Below are 23,546 nucleotides of genomic sequence, written 5' to 3'. Positions count from 1 at the left end.
CACAATGGTGTTACACAATGGCTTCGGATGTAAACTTGCACTAAGTCCATGTTGTGCAAAGTCTTACACTAGCTCTTGCACCAACAGAACCATTATTGGCTTCTGCAGTCTTTTATCCATCCCTATATTCAATTTATTTATTATTAACATTTATATTCTACCTTATCTGCTAAAAACCATCAAGGTGGCATACAGCCATTATGTGTTTCTTAATGAAACAGTTCTTCATTAAATGGATGAGAAATTTCACTTTCAAGTAGTTATGACTTGACGTTTAGTATATAGAAACTAAAATTATTTATGTGAAGAAGAGAGAATGAAGCATCACCACATCACCATCTACATTTTTTCGCATTCGAGCAACTCTAAATTAGCAAATCTAGCATTGTTGCAAAGGAAGAAAAGTTGATTAGGAGGATTTCCAGGACAGCAAAGGCTTATGAGATACTGAGAACCTTTACAATCTAAAAAAGTCATTTGCAGTAATGTTGATACCAAATGTAGCCGATTTAAATTAAATTCAATGCAGATAGAGCTCTAAAATGTTGTGATCTAATTTTGTCAGTGCTGAACCGAGTTTCCAAGTATTCAGTCCAGAAAAATGAGAGTTTGGAAGAAAATGTTCAAAGCTTTATTTTAGTACTATGCAAATCACCGTGAAAAAAAGTAGGAACATTTGATATTGCCACCATTGACCTTCTTGCAGCCATAACTTTGAACTTTTACTTTACTACTCTTTAGCAGAAGTCTAAAAAATTATCTCTAATGGCCAGCAAGAGTATAGTAAAAGTGCCTCTGAACACATGCAGAGTACCTATTCCTTTCAACCTGGCAAGTGGCAGCCTGTCCCTCCCACAAAATTAAAGAAAAAAGCTAATAATGCAGATGGCATCATTTCCCCATATATCTTTGTTTCCAAAACCAGGGTTAAAAAGGCTAGGAACCACTCCATCTTTCCCTATCTCCCAGAGAAATCACCTCCAGATTTCCCTTTCATCTTTTTGTTATTGTTGTTGTTTTGCTTCTTATCTTAGCCTCCAGAGGATAAAATAAAGGGAGTCGGGCAGGAACTACACTACTCCTTTAAAATGGTTTATAACAATAGTGTCAACCATTAGGGCTCAGGACACACTACATAATACAGTTTTCAAACCATTTTCAAAGTGTCATAACCTGCTTGGTGTAGATCTGGCCTTGGTCTCCAGCCCCCTCCCCCCTCCCCCCAGTCGCTAGTGGGCTGGGGAATAGCAATAGATTGCAGTGGTAGAGACAGAGAGGGACAGAAGCAGACAATCAATGGCTAATAGTCATTTATTTATTTATTTTATTACATTTATATATCGCCCCACAGCTGAAGCTCTCTGGGCGGTTTACAACAATTAAAAATGGTAAACATTAAAAGTATACAAAATTTTAAAACCATCAAAAACATTAAAAAACCAGTATAAAAACAACAGTATCCATTTAAGAACAACAATTCTGGGGTCCATTAAAAACAAACTTAACGTTGTTAAATGCTGTTAAAATGCCCGGGAGAAGAGAAAAGTCTTGACCTGGCGCTGAAAAGATAACAATGTTGGCGCCAGGCGAGCCTCATCAGGGAGATCATGATGGCTATATATTACCTCCAGTATTAGAGGAGCTATCCTTCTCAGTACCAGTGGCTTGGAGAGCAAGCCACTGGCTATATTGTCCTCATGTCCTGCTTGGGTTCTTTTTCCCAGTGGCGCCTGGTTGGCCTCTCTGGGAAACCAGATGTTATTCCAGATGGGCCTGTGGTCTGATCCAGCAGGGTTCTTTCAAGATTTGAAATTTATTGCCCTCTGCGTTTTCCCATCCAGTCAGTCGATTAATTTACAAAGCAAACTATCCTGTTCTTGTTTCTAAAAGTCTACGTAACATAGGATCGAAGTGGCAGGAGTTTGTGGATTGGGAAAAAGTATGTACTCAGGGAGAATAGGGAGGGCAGCCTAGGGCTGCAAAGGCTCTTTACCAGCTGCTCTTGTGTTCCAGGAGGAAGATAGTGACTGCTTTGGGGGAGCAGCTTTGCACATGCATGGAGAGGGATTGGAAATGGTCTGGCCTGCCACCCCCCTCTCCTCAGCCCACGAATCAGATCTGCAGAAAGTGAAGAGAGGGGCAAGTGGAAGGAACTCCGCAACGGACTCTTCCCTAAAATATTTCTTCCAGTTTTATCTGGTAGCCCTAATACAGCTGCTGTAATGCATCCTCTCTCTTGAGCTTTCTTGCTCAGCAAGTTCAAATACTCCCCCTCCCTGTTAGTGAGTGGGTTTGGTGAAGGCTGCTGCATGAACAAAACACTGTTCATTTTTTATTCAGATTCATTTATGGAGATATGTGTCCTTAATTAGATGCAAATGATACAGAAAGAAAGGCAATTGCTTTATAGGGAGGTGGTGATTTGCAAAGTACTGTCAATGAATGGCTGTAATCTAGGATCCTATCAGTAAACTATCTTTTGTTTGCTTTTGCTAGTAGGGGGTGTCTGCTGATTGTGAAGTTTACAAATAGTGTCACTTTAAATTCAAGAAATCCAACAGTTCTCCCTATTTTGGTTTGCATGCTTCATATGGAATGCTTCATGTTCTCATACATCTATTTAACCCTAAAAGGAAGTGTCCTGATGACAAGGACACTCCATTTTGGAAGAAGGTCCTGTTCTTGTCCACAGTTGTGTGTTTAGTGAGTCATTGCAGACACAGTGGTGAAAAAAACTGGTGAGATGCAAGATTTGGAGGGGGGTTAAAACTGGGCCACATGTTTATTAATTAATTAATTGGATGTGCGATGTCATAACTTTGCCTAGCTGATTGAACAGCATGAGCTATGCGATTAAGAGATACAAATTTCTGAGCTCCAGCCAGCCTGGCCAATGGTCAGGAATGGTGGGAGTTGTATAGACCAAAACACCTGAAGAACACCCAAGTTGGCGAAGTCTGGCCTACTGTGTTGAGGGAGGCCCACTCCCCTACCTCTACCTCCAAACTGGTGAACTCTGGGTGTGTGTGAGTTAGGCATGCTCACAGGTCTTCCTGTCCCACTGTCTCAGTCCTGGGCTGAGGAAACATCTTTCAAAAACTTTATGCCTCAGGGCTTTGCTAGACCTACCTGCAAATCTGGTGGTGAGGAGAAGCCAGCCTGTGCTTGAAGTAGTGCGGGCTGTTGCTCCTTTCCACATGTCAGATGTGACAGGGTAAAGGAAAGCCCTGGCGCGTCGGCCATTTTATCTTCATCTTAAAGGGGACGGATGCGCATGAGCATTCGTGCGCTTAGGTAAGTGGGGTTTTTTTTTAAAAAAATGTTCTCCCCGCTCCTCCCCCTGTCCTGATCTTCCCTGTGGCTCTGATTCCCCCCATCTCCTCATGGCTCAATTTCCCCCCTCATCCCCCATGGCTCCGATTCCCCTCCGATCTCCCCACCCTGCCCTGATGGCCGCAGCGCTCCTGCGGAGTGCTGTGCTCCATCCGCCACTTTCCCCGGCTATTTGCGAGTAATTGCGGTAGCTGGGAAAAGCGGCGGACCAGTCTATACAACTGCGGTCTCGGGTTCAGCCCGAGCCTGCGGAAATACCAGGCCAAAAGTGGTGCCGGTTATCCCGGGCCAAGGGACGGTTACCCCTGCCTGGGCCTGAGATCCCTTGTGCGTCATCTGGACGCACAGGGGCGAGCCCAGAGTTCGCACCAGGCTAACCCATGGTCTAGCAAAGTCCTCAGAAGGCACAGCAGTCTGTTTTTATTTGCTATCTTCCCAGTCTCAGACATAGGGAGGAACTGCCCCATGTTTAATCTACTAGTCTGCTACCATCATCAGTGCAGGAAAATGTGTTGTAAATCCCACAGAAATACGTTGTACCCTTCCTCTGAAAGCCCATCACTCCTACGCCAATGTGGCTTGGAATGCTCTATAGCTGGGTGATTGTCCCACGCCAAATATCAGGGGCTACTCTTGATTTAAAATAGTGTTTTGGGGAATGGTTATTATTTCTAATAACTGGATTTACAAAAATGCAGGTATCAGACAGCACCAGCACATTTCCCTCCTTTCTTACACAGAAGGGAATGCCTCTTCTAGGTTGGTATCAATTGTGATGCATCCTTGCAACATCTAAAAACAAAGGAATAAGCCTTTTTAATACCGGATTTGTGTGTTTATCCATATGGATGTTCATGCAGATTTAATCAATAACTTGATCCATAAAACTCCACACAATGAATAAACTACAATTTCTTTAATTAGCTGATAGCCCTAAGATATATTTGTTTACAAAAACGTTTTTACTGTAGAAACAAAGATAGCACGCTGTAACTGAGTACTACATCTTTTTGTTTTAATGTTGCAGTTGATCTTGTCTGCTGAATAGATCTTGCACACTTTCAACCAGTTCATTAGCATCCCTATTATCATCCACCACCTCCTCCTTCTCCTCTTCATGAACAGCCAGATGCGATGCAATGCTAAGGAATTGGCTTCACTGGCTAGAAGGCCATCGTCTTGTTTTGACAAGGAAGGAAATCTGAAGATATGCAGAGTGTTCGGGAATGGTAAATGTATAGGTAAAAACAACTGGCTTTGGGAGTTGTCTGTGCACGTACGTTTGGCAGCTGTTGTCAGCTTACAGTTTTAGTATTCACAGATTTGCTGGTATAATCCGTTTTCTTCTTTGCTAATGGTTGAGTGCTGCTAAACACCTTTCTAAGTAATTGCTTTTTTGCCATAGTTATGGTGGATTAGACTCTTGCTGGTATATGCAAACACAGATGAAAGTAATAGCCCTGCTGTTGGCTGCTAACTGGATTAATTTACATAGGGGAATGAGAGAAGTTATCCTCTTCTTACATTTTAGGGCCGAACCACTCATTAAGTGGCATGCTTTCTGCGTGCAGGGGAGAAGCAGACTTCTGTTGAGGCTGCAGGAATCCTTTGTCTGTGTTGATGCAGGGACACGCATACTTGTAGGGCAAAGGGCTGTTGAATTGAAGTTTGAAGCCTCTCATTTTCATTGCCTTCCCTCTTTCCTTGATACAACCGAGGATGCTAACAAACAAAATCAAAACTCCACAGGAAGGTAACCTGATTACCTCTGGGCCAAGATGTGTTGAATTCTGTGGTCTGTAAATTAGGCAAATATACAGGTATTTCCTTATTTTGCACAGGTTCTTGTTCTGCTAGTTGTAAGCAGCAAGAGCAAAAAGCTCTGGTCACTAAATATCTTATTTTTAGTCCTTGGAAACTTTATCAGATTTTGGCCATATATGTTCAAGCAATGCTAGTAATTTGCTCTAACAGGTATTTCCAAAAGGCAAAAATAGTGACAGTGATTTACCAGGAACAAAGTCAAGTAAAGTGGGACTATCTCTGGTAAACAATAATAAACTTACAATTACCTAATTTTAGACTCTGCAATTAGGGTGCAGTCCTATGGCCGCTAGACATTGTGGAGGGGCCATAGGATACCGCGCTTCGACTTCGGAAGGGGAGTCAGAGATGCAACTGTACTCCCCCAGGTGCTGCCCTCCAAGGCTGAAACAGCGCTGGCCACCTTCAGAGGTTGGAAAATAAGACCTCAGCGAGGGGGAGAAGGGTGGCGTTCTAGTGGGTGGGGAGAGGTGGAGAACAGAAAGGCCAGGATACAGGTTATTGTGAGCCTCTTCCAGCCTCCTTCCTTTCTCCTCTAAAGCCCATTTAGTGAATTGTGCAGGGCTGGAGGGCTGGGAGGTAAAGATCACTTTTGCCATTCATCCCACCATGCATTGGATGATCAGAAGGCTCTGAGTTCAGGGAGTATCGATAATCGAGGGCAGAACTGATAGGATTGAGCTCATAATGGTCTTATGGTGGGGAGTGTCTCTTTAGATGGTGTATATCACTTCACTTATTTCAAAATGTAGTAAGACAGTCTTTCTGTGTTTGTGGCCCCTCCTGTTCATTCCTCCAAGGGGGGGGCTTGACATCCATCCCAAAGTGCTGCCCTAATAACAACGCTGGAAAGATATGGAAATTTGACTCATTACTTTGTTTACATAAATTGGGACCAAGATTTTCGGAATGATGAATGTTGTGCTTCTACAGAGCTGAGGAATACTTGCAGCCTTTTGAATGGGAGCATTCCACCCTGCAAATTGCCTTTTCCTCTTTAGAAATGAAATGCACTTCATATTGTGCAGTCAGGTAATTCATACATTAGCGGACTCTTCAGTTTTTAAAATATGCTATAGTATTATATTGAATGGAGACTTATATAGGGGGGAAATCAACATTAAAAAGGCTTCTAACTGGTACTATGTTTGCGTTTAATAAAGTACGTTGATCTCTGAATGCAAGCATCGTAACCCACCTGGTCATGCAATAAACCCCATCCTGCGCTTATGTTCTAGATCTCTGTTTTCGGAATGGCAAAAATAACCCAAACTGCAGGAAATATTGTGTTTGGCATCTTTTGTGTGTGTCTTTAAATTGGAAAGACTAACCAGCTCAGTTCTGTAATAATCCAATGCAAACAGTAAGCTTTATGTTTTCCGAACGAGGCTTGCTTGCTAATCTGTTGAAGCCTCATCTATAGTTGCCTCATGTGAAAAGGGCTCGTCTGGTCTGTGCTTCCTTTTGCAAAATGGAACGAAGCAAAGAAAACACCGCTGAGTGTGTGCTGCAGTCACCAGTTCTGTCAGCTGCAGGATAAAGGAAACCTTCTGGGAAGTTTAGCTGGCATTTAGCAGTGTTCTATACACATCAGCTGCCAACTGAAGCTGACTTTTCATTAATGATTCTCTCCCCTACCCTGAACTTTATTACAAAAGCAACTTCTTTAAGAATCATTGTATGAAGGGAGAAGGGTATTATCGTTATTAATGCTATGCTTCTTTTGCATGCAGAGCCAAGAGAGAGATGGTGTCATCTGAAAAGAAATCTGCTATTTCTAATGAAAAATAAGACAAAGGTAATTCATTTTACATCCTTTCCCCTCTTCATGTTTGTGACTTTTCCCTGAATTGACCCCTTTCTTTCTCTCTTTCTTCCTCCTCCTCCTCCTCCTCCTTTTTTGCTTTTTGGCATGCTGTTATGGACAGTATTGTTTCATGTAACCTAAACATTGTCTTCCATTTGCCTGAATAGCTGTTTTATAAAATGTGAGGCATTCTTTTCTAGCATCTACAGTGTTTGATTGGGTGCATCAGAAATGACTCGAGGCCAAATGGTGCCCTAATTTGATGTGTAAAAGGAGATGTCAATCCAGAATACTGTAGTAGATTTTTGTTTCATAGTTGAAAGCAGAATCTACATCTTAATTTCTATTGTTATTGCATAAAGATAGTGGTTGCGTTTGGACGATACATTAGTCAACAGAGGGGGAATAGCCAAATTCACGGATGGCTGTTGAGGGAGTACACCCCACATGGCATGTTGCCATGCCCCCAGTGAGTGGTTGAGGCTCACGTCGAGTGGACTAATAGTCAACACGGCTCTTGACTGACAGAGCCCCCGCCCGCCTCCCCACCCTCACTTCTACCTCAGTCCTCCTGGTGCTATGCCAGCAGCCACCGCAGCCTGAAATCCATGGCGGCTGCCATTGCCAAACAGGAAATGCTGCCACTCATACCCCATTGACTCCTTCGCGGACCTCCTACTCTCCAATCATGCCAGCAACTTCAGCGAAGTGGCACCTGCTACCATGATCCTGCTTCTTAACCAGCTACTATCATGCTTTCTGAAAAAGGCTTAAATGACTGAGTGTTGCCTTCCCCTCTGAATTTCTACTTCTACTTCCTTTCTCACATATATGATTGAAAATTATTTGTTGTTTGTTACAGAGGGTCATATTTGGGTAACTCGCTGAACATCTCATCTAGTTTAGGACATGCAACTTCTAACTTCAACCAAGCTAGTTAGATTGAAGTTTGCAAATGCAGTCAAGGTATGGGACTGGACTTAAATCAATAGAAAGCCCCATCTTAACAGATCAAAGATTTTGTCCACATATGCACCCATAATATATTACAGATATTATAAGCAGTTGACAGTATTAAGGCTTGATGTCAGCTATTGGCAGTTTATTATTACCACCCAGTGCATCTAACCAGTGTGCAGAGCAAATTGAGCAGTAGCATTGGGTTTACTGGTTGACACTTCAGAGAAGAAAGAAATATGCCTATTTCCCCTTCTTCCTTTTCCTCACATCCTACATATTACTTCCCATTTCCTAATAGCACGTGAGGGATAAATAATGCTTTTATTATCACACAGAACTAGCTGCATAAGGTAGATAATGATATATCCGTAAATATTTTGCAGAGATCTGTATTTCACCGATAACTAGGTCATGGCTTTTCATACAGAGAAACTCTTTTGAGGGTTGCCATCCTAGTATCAAAAACTACTATTACTGAGTAAGTCTCTTAAGAATTTCTTTTTGTATCTGTAGTAGATGTTCATGACTTTCCCCTTGCAAAACCATTTAGCCTTAAAAATATGTCATGGAGAAACCTCTCATGTGCCCCTTCTATTCCTTGGCTCCTTCAATTTAAAACGTTCATACAAATATTTGCTTGCTTTTTGCAAACGGAAGTTTTATATGCAAAAGGAGTATGAAACCTAATTATAGTTTTGCTATGCAGAAATGGTTCCATGGGACCTATTGTAGTCTGAATAAATGTGAATTTGTAAGTGCATACTCTTAAAACCTGCTTTTAAGGCATTTATTTATAAGTAGATTTGTGATCAATAGGCTGTAGTTATTTCTTTAGAATAATCATTAGTGTCTGTTGTGGCATATCTTTCTTAGTTTGCAGCTTAATGATGCAGCAATAAGAACTATTAGGTCAATTTGCCCCTGTGCGTGCATGCATGCTACATTTGTATAACTTAGAAACTTCAGACGTATTGTTGACTCTATAAAATTGTTTTAGAAAGATGTGTGTCTCTCTGTGTGCTGTTTGTTTATATGTTTGTATATAAATATATGATTTTATAATATATTTTTAATGGTTTTAATCATTGTAAACCGCCCAGAGAGCTTTGGCTATTGGTGGCATAGAAATGTAATAAATGAAATGACCATTTGTGTTGGGATTAAAAAAAAATGCATTCTAAATCTGCTCAAAGTTAGCATGTTTTTATATAAATTAAATGGTTAAGAGCTGCAAATTCCAGAAGAAATTAGGTTATGTAGACTGCCATCATTCTTAGTTTAAGTCTTGAGTTCAGCTTCAGTTGCCATTCAGTTTGTGTTCCCAGTATACTCATAGGGCTGCCAAGCACTTGCTTTAACCAACAACCATTAAAAATTGTACACTCTGAAAGCAAGTTTTGTGTGACAAATTAAGGCTGCTGTGAATTTATATGGTAAATTTATAAGCCCCCTGGAATTAAGGGGTTTGACTGAAAATATTGGAAAACTCTTAGCTGTGCAAGCATGAAGGTGAATGTTATAGTATGCTCAATGATCAAGTGTATTAAATAAAAAGTGGGTAAAGTACTGCTATGCGACTTGTTCTGTAATAGATTGCCTTTCTGTAAACCAATTGTATTCCAGGGCATAGGAGTGCTTGTAGCCAAGATGAATAGCAAACTGAAACATCTACATTGCCAGTAAGCTCAAGCTTTCCTGCAGTGTTTGTAAAATCTTAACATAAACTTAGAGCATAGATCAGAAGTTTTAATGTAGCTGACAGAAAAGCATCAAAGTAAAATAGTTGATTGGTTAATAAATCTATAACTGCAGATTATGCGCAAGGGAGAAATGTGAGAATAATGGCTTATTTTAAGTGCCATGATGTGACTTGTATGTATTATGTATGTATTATTGCAGTTATATCTCGCCTATTTTCCTCCAAGGAACCCAAGGTGGCATACATAATCTCCTCTCCATTTTATTCTAACAACAGTCCTGTGAGGTGTGTTGGGCTCAGAGTCTGTGACTGGCCCAAAGTCACCCAGTGGGTTTCCATGGCCGAGTGGGGACTAGAACCCAGATCTCCTGACTCCCAGTCTGACACTTTAGCCACTATACCACACTGACTTGCATAGTAATCAGCAATAGAGTTGTGAAAAGGTTATGCAGGATTTCATAGCATACTAGTGAAAAATGTAGCCTATGAGATTTATTTTTCTAGGGTGAAAATAGGTTAAGAGTGTGCTCTGATTTCCCATGTTTACCAAGTTCAGATATAACATGAAATCATGGTTTGTACAGCTAAACTATTGTTTATATTAATAGCTGCTTTTTTGGGTTGTTGGGCCTATTACATCTGGGCCGACAAAATAGTAATGAGAATTTCTTGATATCTCACTGTGAACCCATTTGCAAAAGACGTTGTAGAATAATAATAATAATAATAATAATAATAATAATAATAATAATAATACATTTGTTACCCGCCTCTCCCTCTGGATCGAGGTGGGGCACAACACAAATGCAAACATCATACAACTAATTAAAACATTTAAAACCAATACATCACTAAAAGCAGCACATCATTAAAAGGCAAATTTAAAATTCAAGTCTTTATGGCTTTCTTAAATTCTGGAAGACTATTAAGTTGACGAATCTCTCCTGGCAAGCCATTCCACAAACTGGGAGCGGCAGAAGAAAAGGTCCTCTGGGTAATAGTTGTTAGCCTTGTTTTTGTTGGCTGGAGTAAATTCTTCTCAGAGGACCTGAGTGTGCGGAGCGGATTGTACGGGAGAAGGCGATCCCGCAGGTAGCCTGGACCCAATCACTTTAAAGGTGATAACCAACACTTTATACTTCGCCTGGAAACTACTTGGGAGCCAGTGAAGAGATTTTAAAACTGGTGTAATGTGGTCACCCCTAGGTGTACTGGTGACCAGCCTGACTGCTATATTAACTAGTTGAAGTTTCCGGACTAGGCACAAAGGTAGTCCTATGTAGAGCGCATTACAGAAGTCCAGCCTCAAAGTTACCAGCGTGTACTACCGTGTTTAGGTCTTCTGACTCTAGGAAGGGGCGCAGCTGATACCCATCAATTCTGACTTTGGCCACCATTGTTAGTGCAGATCCAGTTTTTGTAGCTTTGGTACCTGCTTGTCCAGTACCTGTCCAGTTGTGATGGATAGTTTTCATTGTAGAGTCCAAGGGCATGGACAAGATTCTTGGAGAAGTGAGACCTACCACATGTGTGCTGAACCCTTGTCCTTCTTGGCTTATATAAGATGACAGAAGAGGACTGATGCCTAAAATGGGTCACGGAAGTGGTTAGTAAGGCCTTTGTTATATATATTTATGAAGCCCTCCCTGAATTACTGTGTTTGGGATAATTTCTGGCCATCTCCAGTATTCCATTCTTAGGCAAGGTGTTTGAGCATGTGGTGGCATCTCAAGTCCAGGTTTTTGGATGATACAGATTATCTAGATCAATTTGATCCAGTTTCAGGCCTGGTTATGGAATGGAATCTGCTTTGGTCACCTTGGTGGATGATCTTTACCAGGAACTGGACAGGTTTGTTGCTTCTGCTGGATATCTCAGTGGCGTTTGATACCATTGACAATTTTATCCTTCTGGAATGCCTGGCTGGGTGGGATTGGGTAGCCCTGTTTTGGTTCTTTTGAAAGAGCAATTCCAAAAGGTGGTGCTGGGGGACTACTGTTTGGTGGCCATTGGCCTATGGTGTCACACAGGGTTCTGTTCTATTCCCCCCTGCTATTAACATCTACACTAAAACCACTGGGGAGGTTGTGTAGGGTTTTGGAATTTGGTGGCTCTAATATGTGGATAATTTATTTACTTATTTATTTATTTTATTACATTTATATACCGCCCCCCAGCCGAAGCTCTCTGGGCGGTTTACAACAATTAAAATAGTAAGTATACAAATTTTTTTAAAAAACATAAAAACAGTATAAAAACAACAACAGTATTCATTTAAAACAACAATTCTGGGGTCCATTAAAACAAACTTAACGTTATTAAATGCTGTTAAAATGCTGTTAAAATGCCTGGGAGAAGAGAAAGGTCTTGACCTGGCGCCGAAAAGATAACGTTGGTGCCAGGCAAGCCTTATCGGGGAGATCATTCCACAGTCGGGGGGCAACCACTGAGAAGGCCCTCTCCCTTGTTGCCATCCTCCGAGCTTCCCTCAGAGTAGGCACTCGGCGGAGGACATTAGATGTTGAGCGCAGTGTACGGGTAGGTTCATGTCGGGAGAGGCGTTCCATCAGGTATTGTGGTCCCAAGCCATGTAGGGCTTTATAGGTTAAAACCAGCACCTTGAATTGGGCTCGGAAACATATAGGCAGCCAATGCAAGCGGGCCAGAATCGGTGTTATATGCTCAAATCTTCCTGTTCCAGCTATCAATCTGGCCGCCGCATTTTGCACAAGCTGCAGTTTCCGGACCGTCTTCAAAGGCTGCCCCATGTAGAGGGCGTTGCAGTAATCTAATTTGGAAGTTACCAAAGTATGGACAACTGAAGCTAGGTTATCCCTGTCCAGATAGTTGATGTTGATGTTCTAAATTGTTGATGTTCTAAATTGATGTCTGGTATTGGTAATGGACTGGATGAGGGCAAACAAATTGAAATGAAACCCAGACAAAAAAAACCTCGTGGTCCTTCAAAGTAAGAAGGCATATCAGGGAATTGGGGTTGAGTTATTTTGGATGCAACTGCACTCTCCTTGAAAAGCCAGGTTCATAGCTCTGGGGAACTCCTGGATTCAATCCTAACCATGAATATTCAGGTTTCAGCACTGGCCAGGATTGCTTTTGCTTAGGATTTGCTTTTTGCTGTTGTGCCAAGTACACCCATTTCTTTAGGTACCTGATCTGGACACATACCTTAGTTACAATTCTTTTGGGTTACTGTAACATATTTTATATAGGGCTGCCTTTGAAGATTGTTCAGAAACTTCAGGTAATTCAGAGCACTACAGCTGGACTGTTGACCGGGGCTATATACAGGGAGCATGTGACTCCCTATTCAGCAGTTAAACTGGCTGCATTTCTGGATGCAATTCAAAGTGCTAATTATGACTTATAAAACCCTAAAAGGCTTAGGATTAGGCTATCTGAGGGACTTCTTTCTCTGTTTGAACTTGCTTGGGTATTGAGATCTTCTGTAGAGGCACTTCTCGCTGTCCCACCAACATCTCCTGTGTATTTGAGAACTCAAGAAAGGATCTTCAATGCCAGCATATGTATTGTAGCCTAAGCTTTAATGTACAAAAGTCAGTTGCATGAAGTGGCAGGTGTGCACACACGTTGCAAACATTGGGTGTGATATATCTTGGGGTCTCCTATACTGTCTAATATTTCCCCCACGTACTGATTTGTAGAAAGCAAATAGGTCTCTGTTTATTATATCATTGGCTGTGCACTTCAAACACAGCATATTTGGCTAACCGTAGAATCCACCCAGATCAGAACATAGGTAATTAAAAGATTATATATATATGGATCATATCAGCTTTCAGAACAAGTAATCTGATAAACAGTAACAAATAATTGTTCTAATAACCTAACCTAACATCTTAACTTTCAATAACTACTCTCTTTGTCTTCTTACTTCCACTGAATCCCTGATCCTACTCACTCATTAACTTTCTAAACTGACATTAACTCCACCCATAATTCCATTCTGTCATCTGATGTCAATCATTCCTCCACTTGTTCATCTGTTACAGTAAGACTGATCAAGCCAAAAAATGCAGGAGGTATACTCTGTAATATTTCAATGCAAAGTTCAAATGTACACAAGAGAAATACAATAAATGTAATTTACGTAGTGAGAGAGAAATGCCTTGTTTCTATTAAATCCTAAGTGAACAGAATTAAAGTTGTTTAGAATGCCGGAGAATCATGCTGGAGTCTTGGAGACTTCTGTTGGAATCTTCCTTTCACATCCTTTTGCTGGATAATTGTGACTTTCATGTGAACAACAGAGTGTTTGTGGAGATAGGAATGCTTTCCCATTGGTTTACGAATGGCATTGTTTTGATGTTAGAATTATGCCCATTTATTCTTTTTCATAGAGACTGACCTTTGACATACACCACATTGGAGGATGAACAGGTGAATGAGTCCTTGATGGTATGGCTAATGTTAAATCCTGCGGTGGTGGTGATGATAATTCAATGGACCTAATTCCTGGATTTATGTTTCTATGAGTCTCCTGCTTTATTGCTGCTAAGTAGCCAGTTTGGATTAGGGGTGTGTGTGTAAGTGTGTACCCAAGAAAATTGAGTGTGTTCATCTGCAAATGAAGTTGCTCTTTTTTATGAGGGCTGAAGAGAAGAAACCTTATGTATTGCTTTTGAACACTGGAAACTACCTATTGTATTCTATGTCCTTCATTTTGGTTCGGACATTCTCTTTATTTAATAGAATTTTGCCACTTGGTCCTAATCTACACCAAGCAGTATATTACACTATGAAAGTGGTATATAAGAGGCAGGAGCCACACCAAGCAGGATATAGCAGTATGAAAGCAGTATATGGTATGTGTCAATGGGCCCCAACAGTTGTCAGGGCACTTCAATACTGCTATGAATCAGTAGTGTGGCTCCTGCCTTTCATATACCACTTTCATACTGCTTTCATAGTGCAATATCCTGCTTGGTGTAGATTAGGCCTTGGTCTACTAGATTTAATTACTGCAAACAATCAGGTACAATCATGCTTTTAAAAACGTTCTTAGAAATACAACCAAATATGAAAGTGAGCAGTTACTTTCTTTAGTACAAAACCTCTATTTGTTGTTGCTATATCTTTTTTGACTTAACCACAGGGTGCTCAGAATAATATGCAATAATTTCTGTATATTTGTATATGTACAGTATATAACATCCAGGTACTTGAAAATACATGTAATGTGGTGATCTCAGATGACCATCCCTCACTATTGGCTATGCTGGCTAGGGCTAGTGGGAGTTGTATGCCAAAACAACTGGTGGTCCACAAGTTGCCCACTCCAATCTATGAGATTGTGATGGCGGTAGGGGGACAAGGTGGGTACAAGCTAGGCCACAACTGTTTAGGGACAAGATTGAAAGAATCTGGTACAGATTATACAATTTGCAGTTGTGATAACATTTTAATACTGCAGTCCTATACAAATTTACTTGGGAGTAAATTTAATGGGACTTATTATTGAGTAGACATGTGTGGGATTGCACTGTGAGTTCGTACTTGATGTGAAATGTTGTAGTAGAGCTGGTTTCTTTAATAGCCGAGTAATATAAACTGCAGAAACATTGCATCAACTGTAGTTGAATCTACTGCGGTGTTACTTACTGCATTCTAGTACAATTAATTTGTACTGTGCATCTTGCTTTTATCTGGATGGAACCGAAAGGGCATTCGCACATACCCCAACCCTGTTTGTCAGTTGCTGTTTTAGCTAATGTCTGGGAGGAGGCAACTTGTTCTGAGCTGCCCACCTCTGAAAATGTGTAAAAAGCCAGAGCTCATTTGCAGACATCACAGGCATATAATTACTTTGAAAGCTGTGAAGCTAGTGTTGTCTAATGGAACTGCTGTACTTATGTGATGCCATTAAGCAATTTCTGGTGTCAGACTTTGGCCTGCAGCGCAAAGCTGTATCAGCTGGTGTGGTGGTGGTGGTGGGGTGGGTGGGGGGGAATGGTGCAGATAATAGTATGCCACAGTAGAATTTTCTACTTGCCCTGGCATAATGTTTACAAGTACTTGTTGTGTAGGACCCTGCCATTCTGTTGTGACTTTCTATCCTTCTGTACATGTTCCTGAAAGGCTCTCAATGTGATGGGAGTACCAAAGTGATAAATACCCTTTTAAATGTTGGAGTGGAGTGGTTATGGGATACTGCCTCCCAGAGCACATGGAATACGTGAACCTTTTTACCAGGAGAAAGCACTTGTTGCCAAAAGGAAAATGTCAGTTTAGGTGCATAGCTTATCAGGTCCGTCATGTCTGATTTGTCAAAAGACTGGAAGGTTTTTTTGTTTGGGCTCATTCTTTGGAAAGAGGATTCAGTTCTGCTTTCTGAAAAACCTCCATTTCTAAATTAGCTCAGTTCTTGAGGAGTCTTGCAACATCATATTTCTAAAATCTCTAAACTTGAAGAGCTTCTGAACTCAGGGGATAATCCTTGGGTAGCTGACTTGCTGTACCTTGGAGCTCAATAGTTTGTCACATACTCCTTTACAACGGGGGTGGGGGGGGTGGGACTGAGTTGAGCAAGCCAGACTTTCTCTGTCCAAAGGTATAATATGCTGTACCAGATGGAAGCACTCCCTGCAGGTGGAGTGACATTCCCACTGCCAAAGCTAAGCTCTGACATTGAAGGGTGTTACATAGATTATTCTCTTAGAGCTTTGAAGTGCAAATGTCCATGTTGACCTGAGTTGCTAGCCGGATGCTGTGCTGCAGAGGATACTTTGAAAGGCATTCAAACTACAGCAGCCTGAAAAGAAGCCCAAATAGCAAATTAATTTAGTCTGGTTTGATTCAAAACCCTGTTAGACTCCAGTGACTTTAATAGCTGAGTGTCTGAAAAACACTCAGTATATATGGCTTTTTCTGTCAGTGCTACAGTTTCCTTCTCTTCGTCACTCCAACGTTAAAGGCACAGAAGCTGCTTTTGTGTCAAGAGCTGAGTGTCCCGAAAGGGCTAGCCCTGCGATAAGGTGGAGTGAGGCAGCTGCCTCTGGTGGCACATGCCCACAGGGAGATGTTTGAGGACAGAGCTGTATGTGTACAACGTGGCTTGTTTTGCTGCCCTCCGATATAGTGAAGGGCACCGTCCTGTTGCCAGTGTTGAAGCAAGATCCAACTACCAGGTTGGCTTTTGTGTGGAATGAGGTTGCCCTTTATCTCAGGCAGCTGGGCAATTTTAGACCCTGAACTTAATGGTCCTATTTGGGGTGGGTGGGGGGTAGCTTTAGACAGCCATTTGAAGCATTCCATGCTTTAAATTTCCTTTACATACTTGTTATATCAGAGCAAACAAACAAAACCTGCCAACTACGTCTTTGAAAGTACACTTGATCATGTGCAGTTTCACATTTTAAACTCACTTAAATCATAGTACCATCACGACTGCAGGAATGAAAGGGAATTTTCTTCTGCTGTCTTGACATTCAACCCATTTACTTGGGAATAAACATCATCTTGCTGTAGAAAAGGATAGCATAGATTTAATGTAACAATAATAAAAAGAGCATCTGTAACCATGTACATGTCCAGCCTGTCACCCTCTGACACTACATATATTTTTATAAATAAGAAAGAATGGATGTTGCAGGGAGCAGAGTCAGCCATGGCTGTGAGTCAGCCATGGCTATGTTCATGATGGTGAAAGTGCTGCTCTCTGGGTGGTCACCCGGGGCCCTCCTGGGCTGCAGAGCCTCTGGACTTTGATTCTGAGGTCCAGCGCTAGCTGCACACCCCACAGCCCCAGCCTCAGGCAGGAAAATGTATTGGGCTGGCCCTGCCTGTTCAAGAATAGTCCCTTTCTAAGAACGTAAGAAGTGCCCTGATGCTGGATCAGACCAAGGGTCCATCTAGACCAGCACTCTGTTCACACAGTGGCCAACCAGCCATTGGCCAGGGGTGAACAAGCAGGACATGGTGCAGCAGCACCCTCCCACCCATGTTCCTCAGCAACTGGTGCACACAGGTTTACTGCCTCAAATACTGGAGATAGCACCCAACCATCAGGGCTAGTAGCCATTGATGGCCTTCTCCTCCAGGAATTTATCTAATCCGCTTTTAAAGCCATCCAAATTGGTGGCCATCAGTACATTTTGTGGTAGTGAGTTACATAATCTAACTATGCACTGTGTGAAGAAGTACTTCCTTCTATTTGTCCTGAATATCCCACTAATCAGCTTCAGGGGCAGGCCCGGGGGAAGGCGAAAGACACAGCACCTACCCTTGGGCCACGAATTGGGCAAATTCAGGGGCCTGGCAACAGGCCATACTGGATGCCCGGTAGGATTCACCCCCTTTTGCAAATCATTTAATAAAATGTGGCCCTGTTTAAATCCAGCTTGTCTCCTTATTTATCGACCTTCGCACCACAATGACCATTCTGCCATGCCCGGCATAGCCTGGGCGTGGGGAGGCGTTTGTGGGCAGGGGAGATAGAAGACATGCCCAGCCAGCATTGGCTGAGTGCTGGTATGGTGCCACATGGGAGAGAGGTTAAGGAGCCCAGAAACTGAGGGCTCACCATCCCTTCACCCTCTTTGCTGCGCGGTTCCCTCCCTCCCTCTCTGTAGGCAGTGTGAGCTTGCTAGTTGCCGGTTTGGAGCCGAGTAGGAATTTTTTACTCCTGTACTGAATTGTGCAGGAGTTTTTTCGCCTACTCCACACTGTGAGACAGTCTGGGTGTATTAATTAGGCTAATCTGTTATCTAATTTGGTCACATTTTGCTATTTGGCACTAGGTACGGGCATCCAGAGTGGGAGTGGGAATTGTGAGCATTCACATGGCACTGTTCACAGTGACTGGTAAGTCCGAGGCTTCCAGCTTTGAGCCCCATGGCCTACCTGGGAGATACGACTTACCTTTGGGGCCGACCCTACTCACCCACTCAGAGCTGGACGGCCTGAGATAGGGCATGACAAAAGAAGGTCCCCTGACCCCACAAGGGGCAGGCCCGGGGGAAGGCGAAAGATGCAGCGCCTACCCTTGGGCCATGAATGGCTTGCCCACCTTCAGGGGCTTGGCAACAGGCCGTACTGGATGCCCGGTAGGATTCACCCCCTTTTGCAGATCATTTAATAAAATGTGGCCCTGTTTAAATCCAGCTGTTGTTGTCTCATCTCCTTATTTATCTACCTTCGCACCACACTGGGATGACCCCAGGTTCTAGTATTTTGAGAGAGGGAGAAAAATGTCTCCCTATCCACATCCTCCACACCATGCATAATTTTGTACACCTCTCTCCCCTTAGCCTCCTTTTTTCCAAGCTAAACAATCCCAGTTGTTGTAACCTTCCCTCACAGGGGAGATGCTCCAGCCCCTTAATCATTTTAGTTGCCCTTTTCAGCACTTTTTCCAGCTCTATAATAATATCTTTTTTAGCGTGAATAGGGCCAGCTACAGTGTTCCAGCAGAACAGTTACTGACGCAGAAGTTCAATGTTTGTTCTTCTCTGTAGAATGTTTCACTGAGGTTTCCCATGTGGCATATTCCACTACATCAATAATCCCTGTTCTGGTGTGTGTATTGTGTAGGGACAGGTAGGGGATGCACACCTGTGAAAACAGTTGTGTCAGAATGGCCCTAGTGTCTTATTTTGTAGCATTTCCTCATTTGTAAGTGGGAATGTGCAGTGGAATCCAAACATATCATTGTTGCCATCATCATTGTCAGCAGCAGCAGCAGCAGCAGCAGCATGCTGGTTGATTTTTAGAAATGATGGTGGATATAGTGGTTATTTTATACAGAGGTTGCTGCTGAGAAGGGAACATGTCATAGGTAAAATAGCCTTTGCTGGAGGTGGTCTAGTCTGCTTGATAATGAAAATTGTCGCTAGATGGCAGCAATAAGCTCCTTAGTTAAGGACCCTCTTGATTTTGTTGGCTTTTAGAAATATCAAAAAGTTCTATGCAATCTGATTTATGAAGCCTCAAGTGGTAAAGAACAACTTTTTTAAAAAACACCAAGAGGATGGGGTGGGCATGTTGGCCATGGAAATTCTGTTTAAAAGACCTTAATATGCTCTATTGAGACAAATGAGAAAAGTGTCTTTTGTGTTTAGGTCAAATACCTAAACACAACTTGTTCTATACTAATTTATAATGTATGTTAGGAGGGGGAAAAGGACATTATTTTTTAAAAATAAGATCTGCCATTCAGCTATCGTAATTGCTTTCATTTTGTCTTTCCTCCCCCATTTTTCTGTTTGTTTTCAAAAAAGTGTACCGTTTGCATAACAAGGCTGCTGTCTTGCATCAATATTTTATCACAAACATCTGGTCCATGTTAGTAAGATTTTCTTACGGTTGGCTCCTCCACTCCATTTAAGACAGTCATGATTGGCTCCTGTTTTGTTAATGAATAATTTTATCTAACTGAGGTGTGTGTGTGTGTGTGTGTGTGAGAGAGAGAGAGAGAGAGAGAGAGAGAGAGAATTGGTACTAGAGCTAACATAAGACCAATTCAGAGTATTCCTTTGAGGAGAAAAATGTGATAAAAAAAGAGAGGTTGTCAGCAGTGCTGTAGATTAACTCAGTAAAACTAATGGATCAATTCTTCAGAAGACAAAATTAAATTCTTCTGCAAAAAGTATTGCAGAGCCTTTCTGACCAAAATCTCTAGGTACTCTGATTTCATCAGTTCTTACATTATGGGATACTGTAATGTGAAGTAAATTTTCTCATGATTATGAAGTATTTGCAGCTGTTCCATTTTATATCTCTCTTCTGTTGGCAAACGGGTATTGCTTTGATTAAAAAAATATCACGTTTGTGGGATCAGCAAAGTGAGACAATGGGCATCTCTCTCTCTCTCTCTCTCTCTCTCTCTCTCTCTCTCTCTCTCTCTCTCTCCCCGGAGCAAGGTCTAAAGACCGTTTTATAAATAACCTTGTAAAAGAGAGAGCAATGCAGCCCTGGATGTTTGGTTCCCCCCCCCCCCCCCCGGAAATGCAGTTGCGCAGAATACAGTTCACTTAATTGTATGTTCCATGACTTGATTTGGTGATGTATCCGGGACATCATGATTCTTGGGTATCAGCACAATAAAATTCCGTTTCTTGAAGAAAGAAGATATAACACATGTAAAAGCTCTGGTTGCAGTTGTGTGGCAGCTTGGTTGACAGGGAGAATGAAATTTGTGAAGAGATGCCACTTGTTTATTGTAGATGCCTACCTACAACTTGATCTGGGCATGATCCCCCCTATATAATCCCGCTTCCCCTATAATTCTCAAGGTGCAAGTATGTGGATAACAGGTATTTATTTATACAACAGGCTCTTGATTTTTACCAATCTCTTGTAGCAAAATGCTGTGAAGCTTGTACAGAAAAAGCTTTGGCTTACACTGTCCTCATCCAGTTATCTGTATTTGTGAGCAATTGGCAACTTTGCCCTAAAAATATAGGCTGTGTCAGAATAAACTTGAGTTGCATTTAGATAAGGACAGAGTCATATAGTACTTAGGTTACAGAATGTGTACACAGATGTTTAGCATAGAATGTATCTTTGCATTGACTCATAACGCCATGTTATTCATCCTGCTTCCCTGCTAACCTTTTATGGCGTTTTAAACCAAGGCACTTTTGGTCTACGAGTAAAATATGTCATAAGCTCTGAGAAGCACATTTCATCATGTGGATGGCTCATTGCTATATGACATTATCCACTTATTTATCAAATGCTTGGAGCAAATGAGCCCTTAAGTGGCAATTGAAATAAGACAGCGTAGGAAAAAAAGAAATATTAGTATTGGTACCAAGTAACACAGTGGTGTGCAGTACACACAGACAGCGATAATAGGGGTAGTCTGAGATAATAGCGGTGCATCACCTGTTAGCTGGTAGAACTCTTACTGCTCTCTCTCTCTCTCTCTCTCTCTCTCATATCTAACTGACTTTGCAGCTGGACTGAATAACCCCCACCCCGCTGTGTTTTCCCCAATAGAATATGAGCAGGCAAGGCATTTGGGATGCACTTCCATTTCCTTCAAGATCTCCTGCTGATAAAATAATTAAAATGTGTGCAGACATGATGAGAATAAATGTGTCTGCAAGCTTGGTTGGAGAAGGGAGGATCTTTTCTCTCCCCAAAAGAGGCCATTCTAAACAAATTTCAAAAGATCCATACTAGAAAGAAAAGGATAGGAAGTTGGTGATTGGTGATCTGTATCAAAACTACAATAAAAGTAGCAGAAAAAGTATAATCTGTAAAAATAATTTCCAGCAATGAATACTAAATGTGTCTTATTTACAGAGCCCAAAATTGGTCAATACTGATAACAGAAAGCTGAACCAAATCCTGGTTTATGGTGAATGAGCTGTGTACTGGTGGCAGCCTGTTCACTCTTGGCTCCTCCCGATGTTAAGAGCAGCTGAATTAACCAGAAATAAAAAGCTTACTGTGATGTCCAAAGCTGATAACCCGGGTTGTTGCACCCTATACAAGCCAAGATCACAAAATTGGATTTCTTCTTGGTTTAAAAACCTGGCTTGCTTGGGAGCAACAAGCTTGGATCCTAGATTTGGATGTCGTAGGCTGCGTTAAGACAACACAATAGTCAGTGGTGAGTTAATAGTCAATTCCATGCTTGATTATTGAGAGGGTACTCCCCATACAACATGATTATAATCAACTGTGGTGTGGATTAAAGCCATTGTCAAGTTGACTATTAGTCAATGGTGTGTTTGATTGTCACATCCCTCCTCTCCCCTAGTCATCCTGCTGGTATCCCATCAACCATTGCAAGTTCTGCCAGCTGGACTAGAGTGGCAGCTGCTGCTTCGGTCGCTCTTACCAGGGGACTCTGTAGTCACTGAAAATAACCAACTGTGTGTGGCGAAATAGTCAATGTTGCACAACATGAGAACCAATAGTTGTTCAAATAATCAACTCTGCAAAGTATTGGTTATTTGCATTGGTTATTTTGACCGAATAACCAACCATAGTGTGAAAAAGTCTTGACAGATGACACAATAACCAACTGTTGCCTATTAAACCCACCATTGGTTATTGTGTTGTCCAAACCCAGTCCATGTGTAACTTTTGAACTGGGCTTTGGACAAGCCCTTCTATTAGGTAGAGTGAGGTGGCTGCCTCTGACAGCAGCTGTTGAGGGGCAGGGAACAGTGGGGAGGTGTTGGAGGATGGAGCTGTGCGTGTGCCATGTGGTCTGCCCTGCAACTTTGGCAACAGGACTGCACCTGAAGAGAGCAGGCTAGCTCGAGCTAGCTCAGTGCCAGTCTGGTTATGTTTTGGTCATTGAATGGGGTGAATTGCCAACTTGTCCTTTGCGTCTGGCAGCAAAATGTCTTGGGCTGGCTCTGAATGTCATCTTTAGAATGTCAGCCTACTTGTAACATCATGGTTTCGGGCAAAATCTTATAATCAATCAGAACTTTCCCCCGTGATGAGTTCAGTAAAGGTGGATCCCACCTAATGTGTTGGACTGTCTCTGAAGAAAATGGAAAGACGTTGCTTCCTTTATAAGTTATGTTTCAGTGTATCATAAAATAGCAATGTAAAAAAACTGAAGTTGCTGCTTCCTTCTCACAAGCTTTTACAACTTTCAGAATTATAAAAATTCATAGTTAGGTTTGAATCAGAAATTTTTGATGTACGGAATGGCTTGTGTTGGCAGCAATTCAGACACTTTTAAAGCTTAATATATGTTCATATCTAAGAGCTTCTTTAATTTATTACCTTATATCTGCATCCATGAAGCATCTATTTTATTGCTCACTTTTAAAATATTACAGGCTTATTACCTGAACACAACTAATTTTAATAATTATGGTTCTGTAATTTCCTGTTTACTAAAGCAAGTATAAATCAAGACGTCTATTCAGTGCATAAATAGAAAATACACCTTTTTGTCATAAAAACATCTCA

General features: G+C 41.7%; 1 protein-coding gene across 1 annotated transcript in view; it reads left to right on the top strand.

Annotated features, from left to right (window-relative positions):
* The first annotated feature begins 4,450 nt into the window (after nt 1–4,450).
* Nucleotides 4,451–23,546, top strand: part of INPP4B (inositol polyphosphate-4-phosphatase type II B) — a 257,893-nt gene continuing 238,797 nt past the window's right edge. The window contains exons 1-2 of the mRNA XM_063136347.1: nt 4,451–4,562; nt 6,891–6,955. Coding sequence (XP_062992417.1) covers nt 4,451–4,562; nt 6,891–6,955 — 177 coding nt within the window. The remainder of the gene's footprint in view (nt 4,563–6,890; nt 6,956–23,546) is intronic.

This window comes from Elgaria multicarinata, chromosome 10 (genome assembly GCF_023053635.1).
Source record: "Elgaria multicarinata webbii isolate HBS135686 ecotype San Diego chromosome 10, rElgMul1.1.pri, whole genome shotgun sequence".
Lineage (NCBI taxonomy): Eukaryota > Metazoa > Chordata > Lepidosauria > Squamata > Anguidae > Elgaria > Elgaria multicarinata.
The sequence above is the reverse complement of the archived record's forward strand: the minus strand, read 5'-3'. Positions and strand labels throughout refer to the sequence as shown.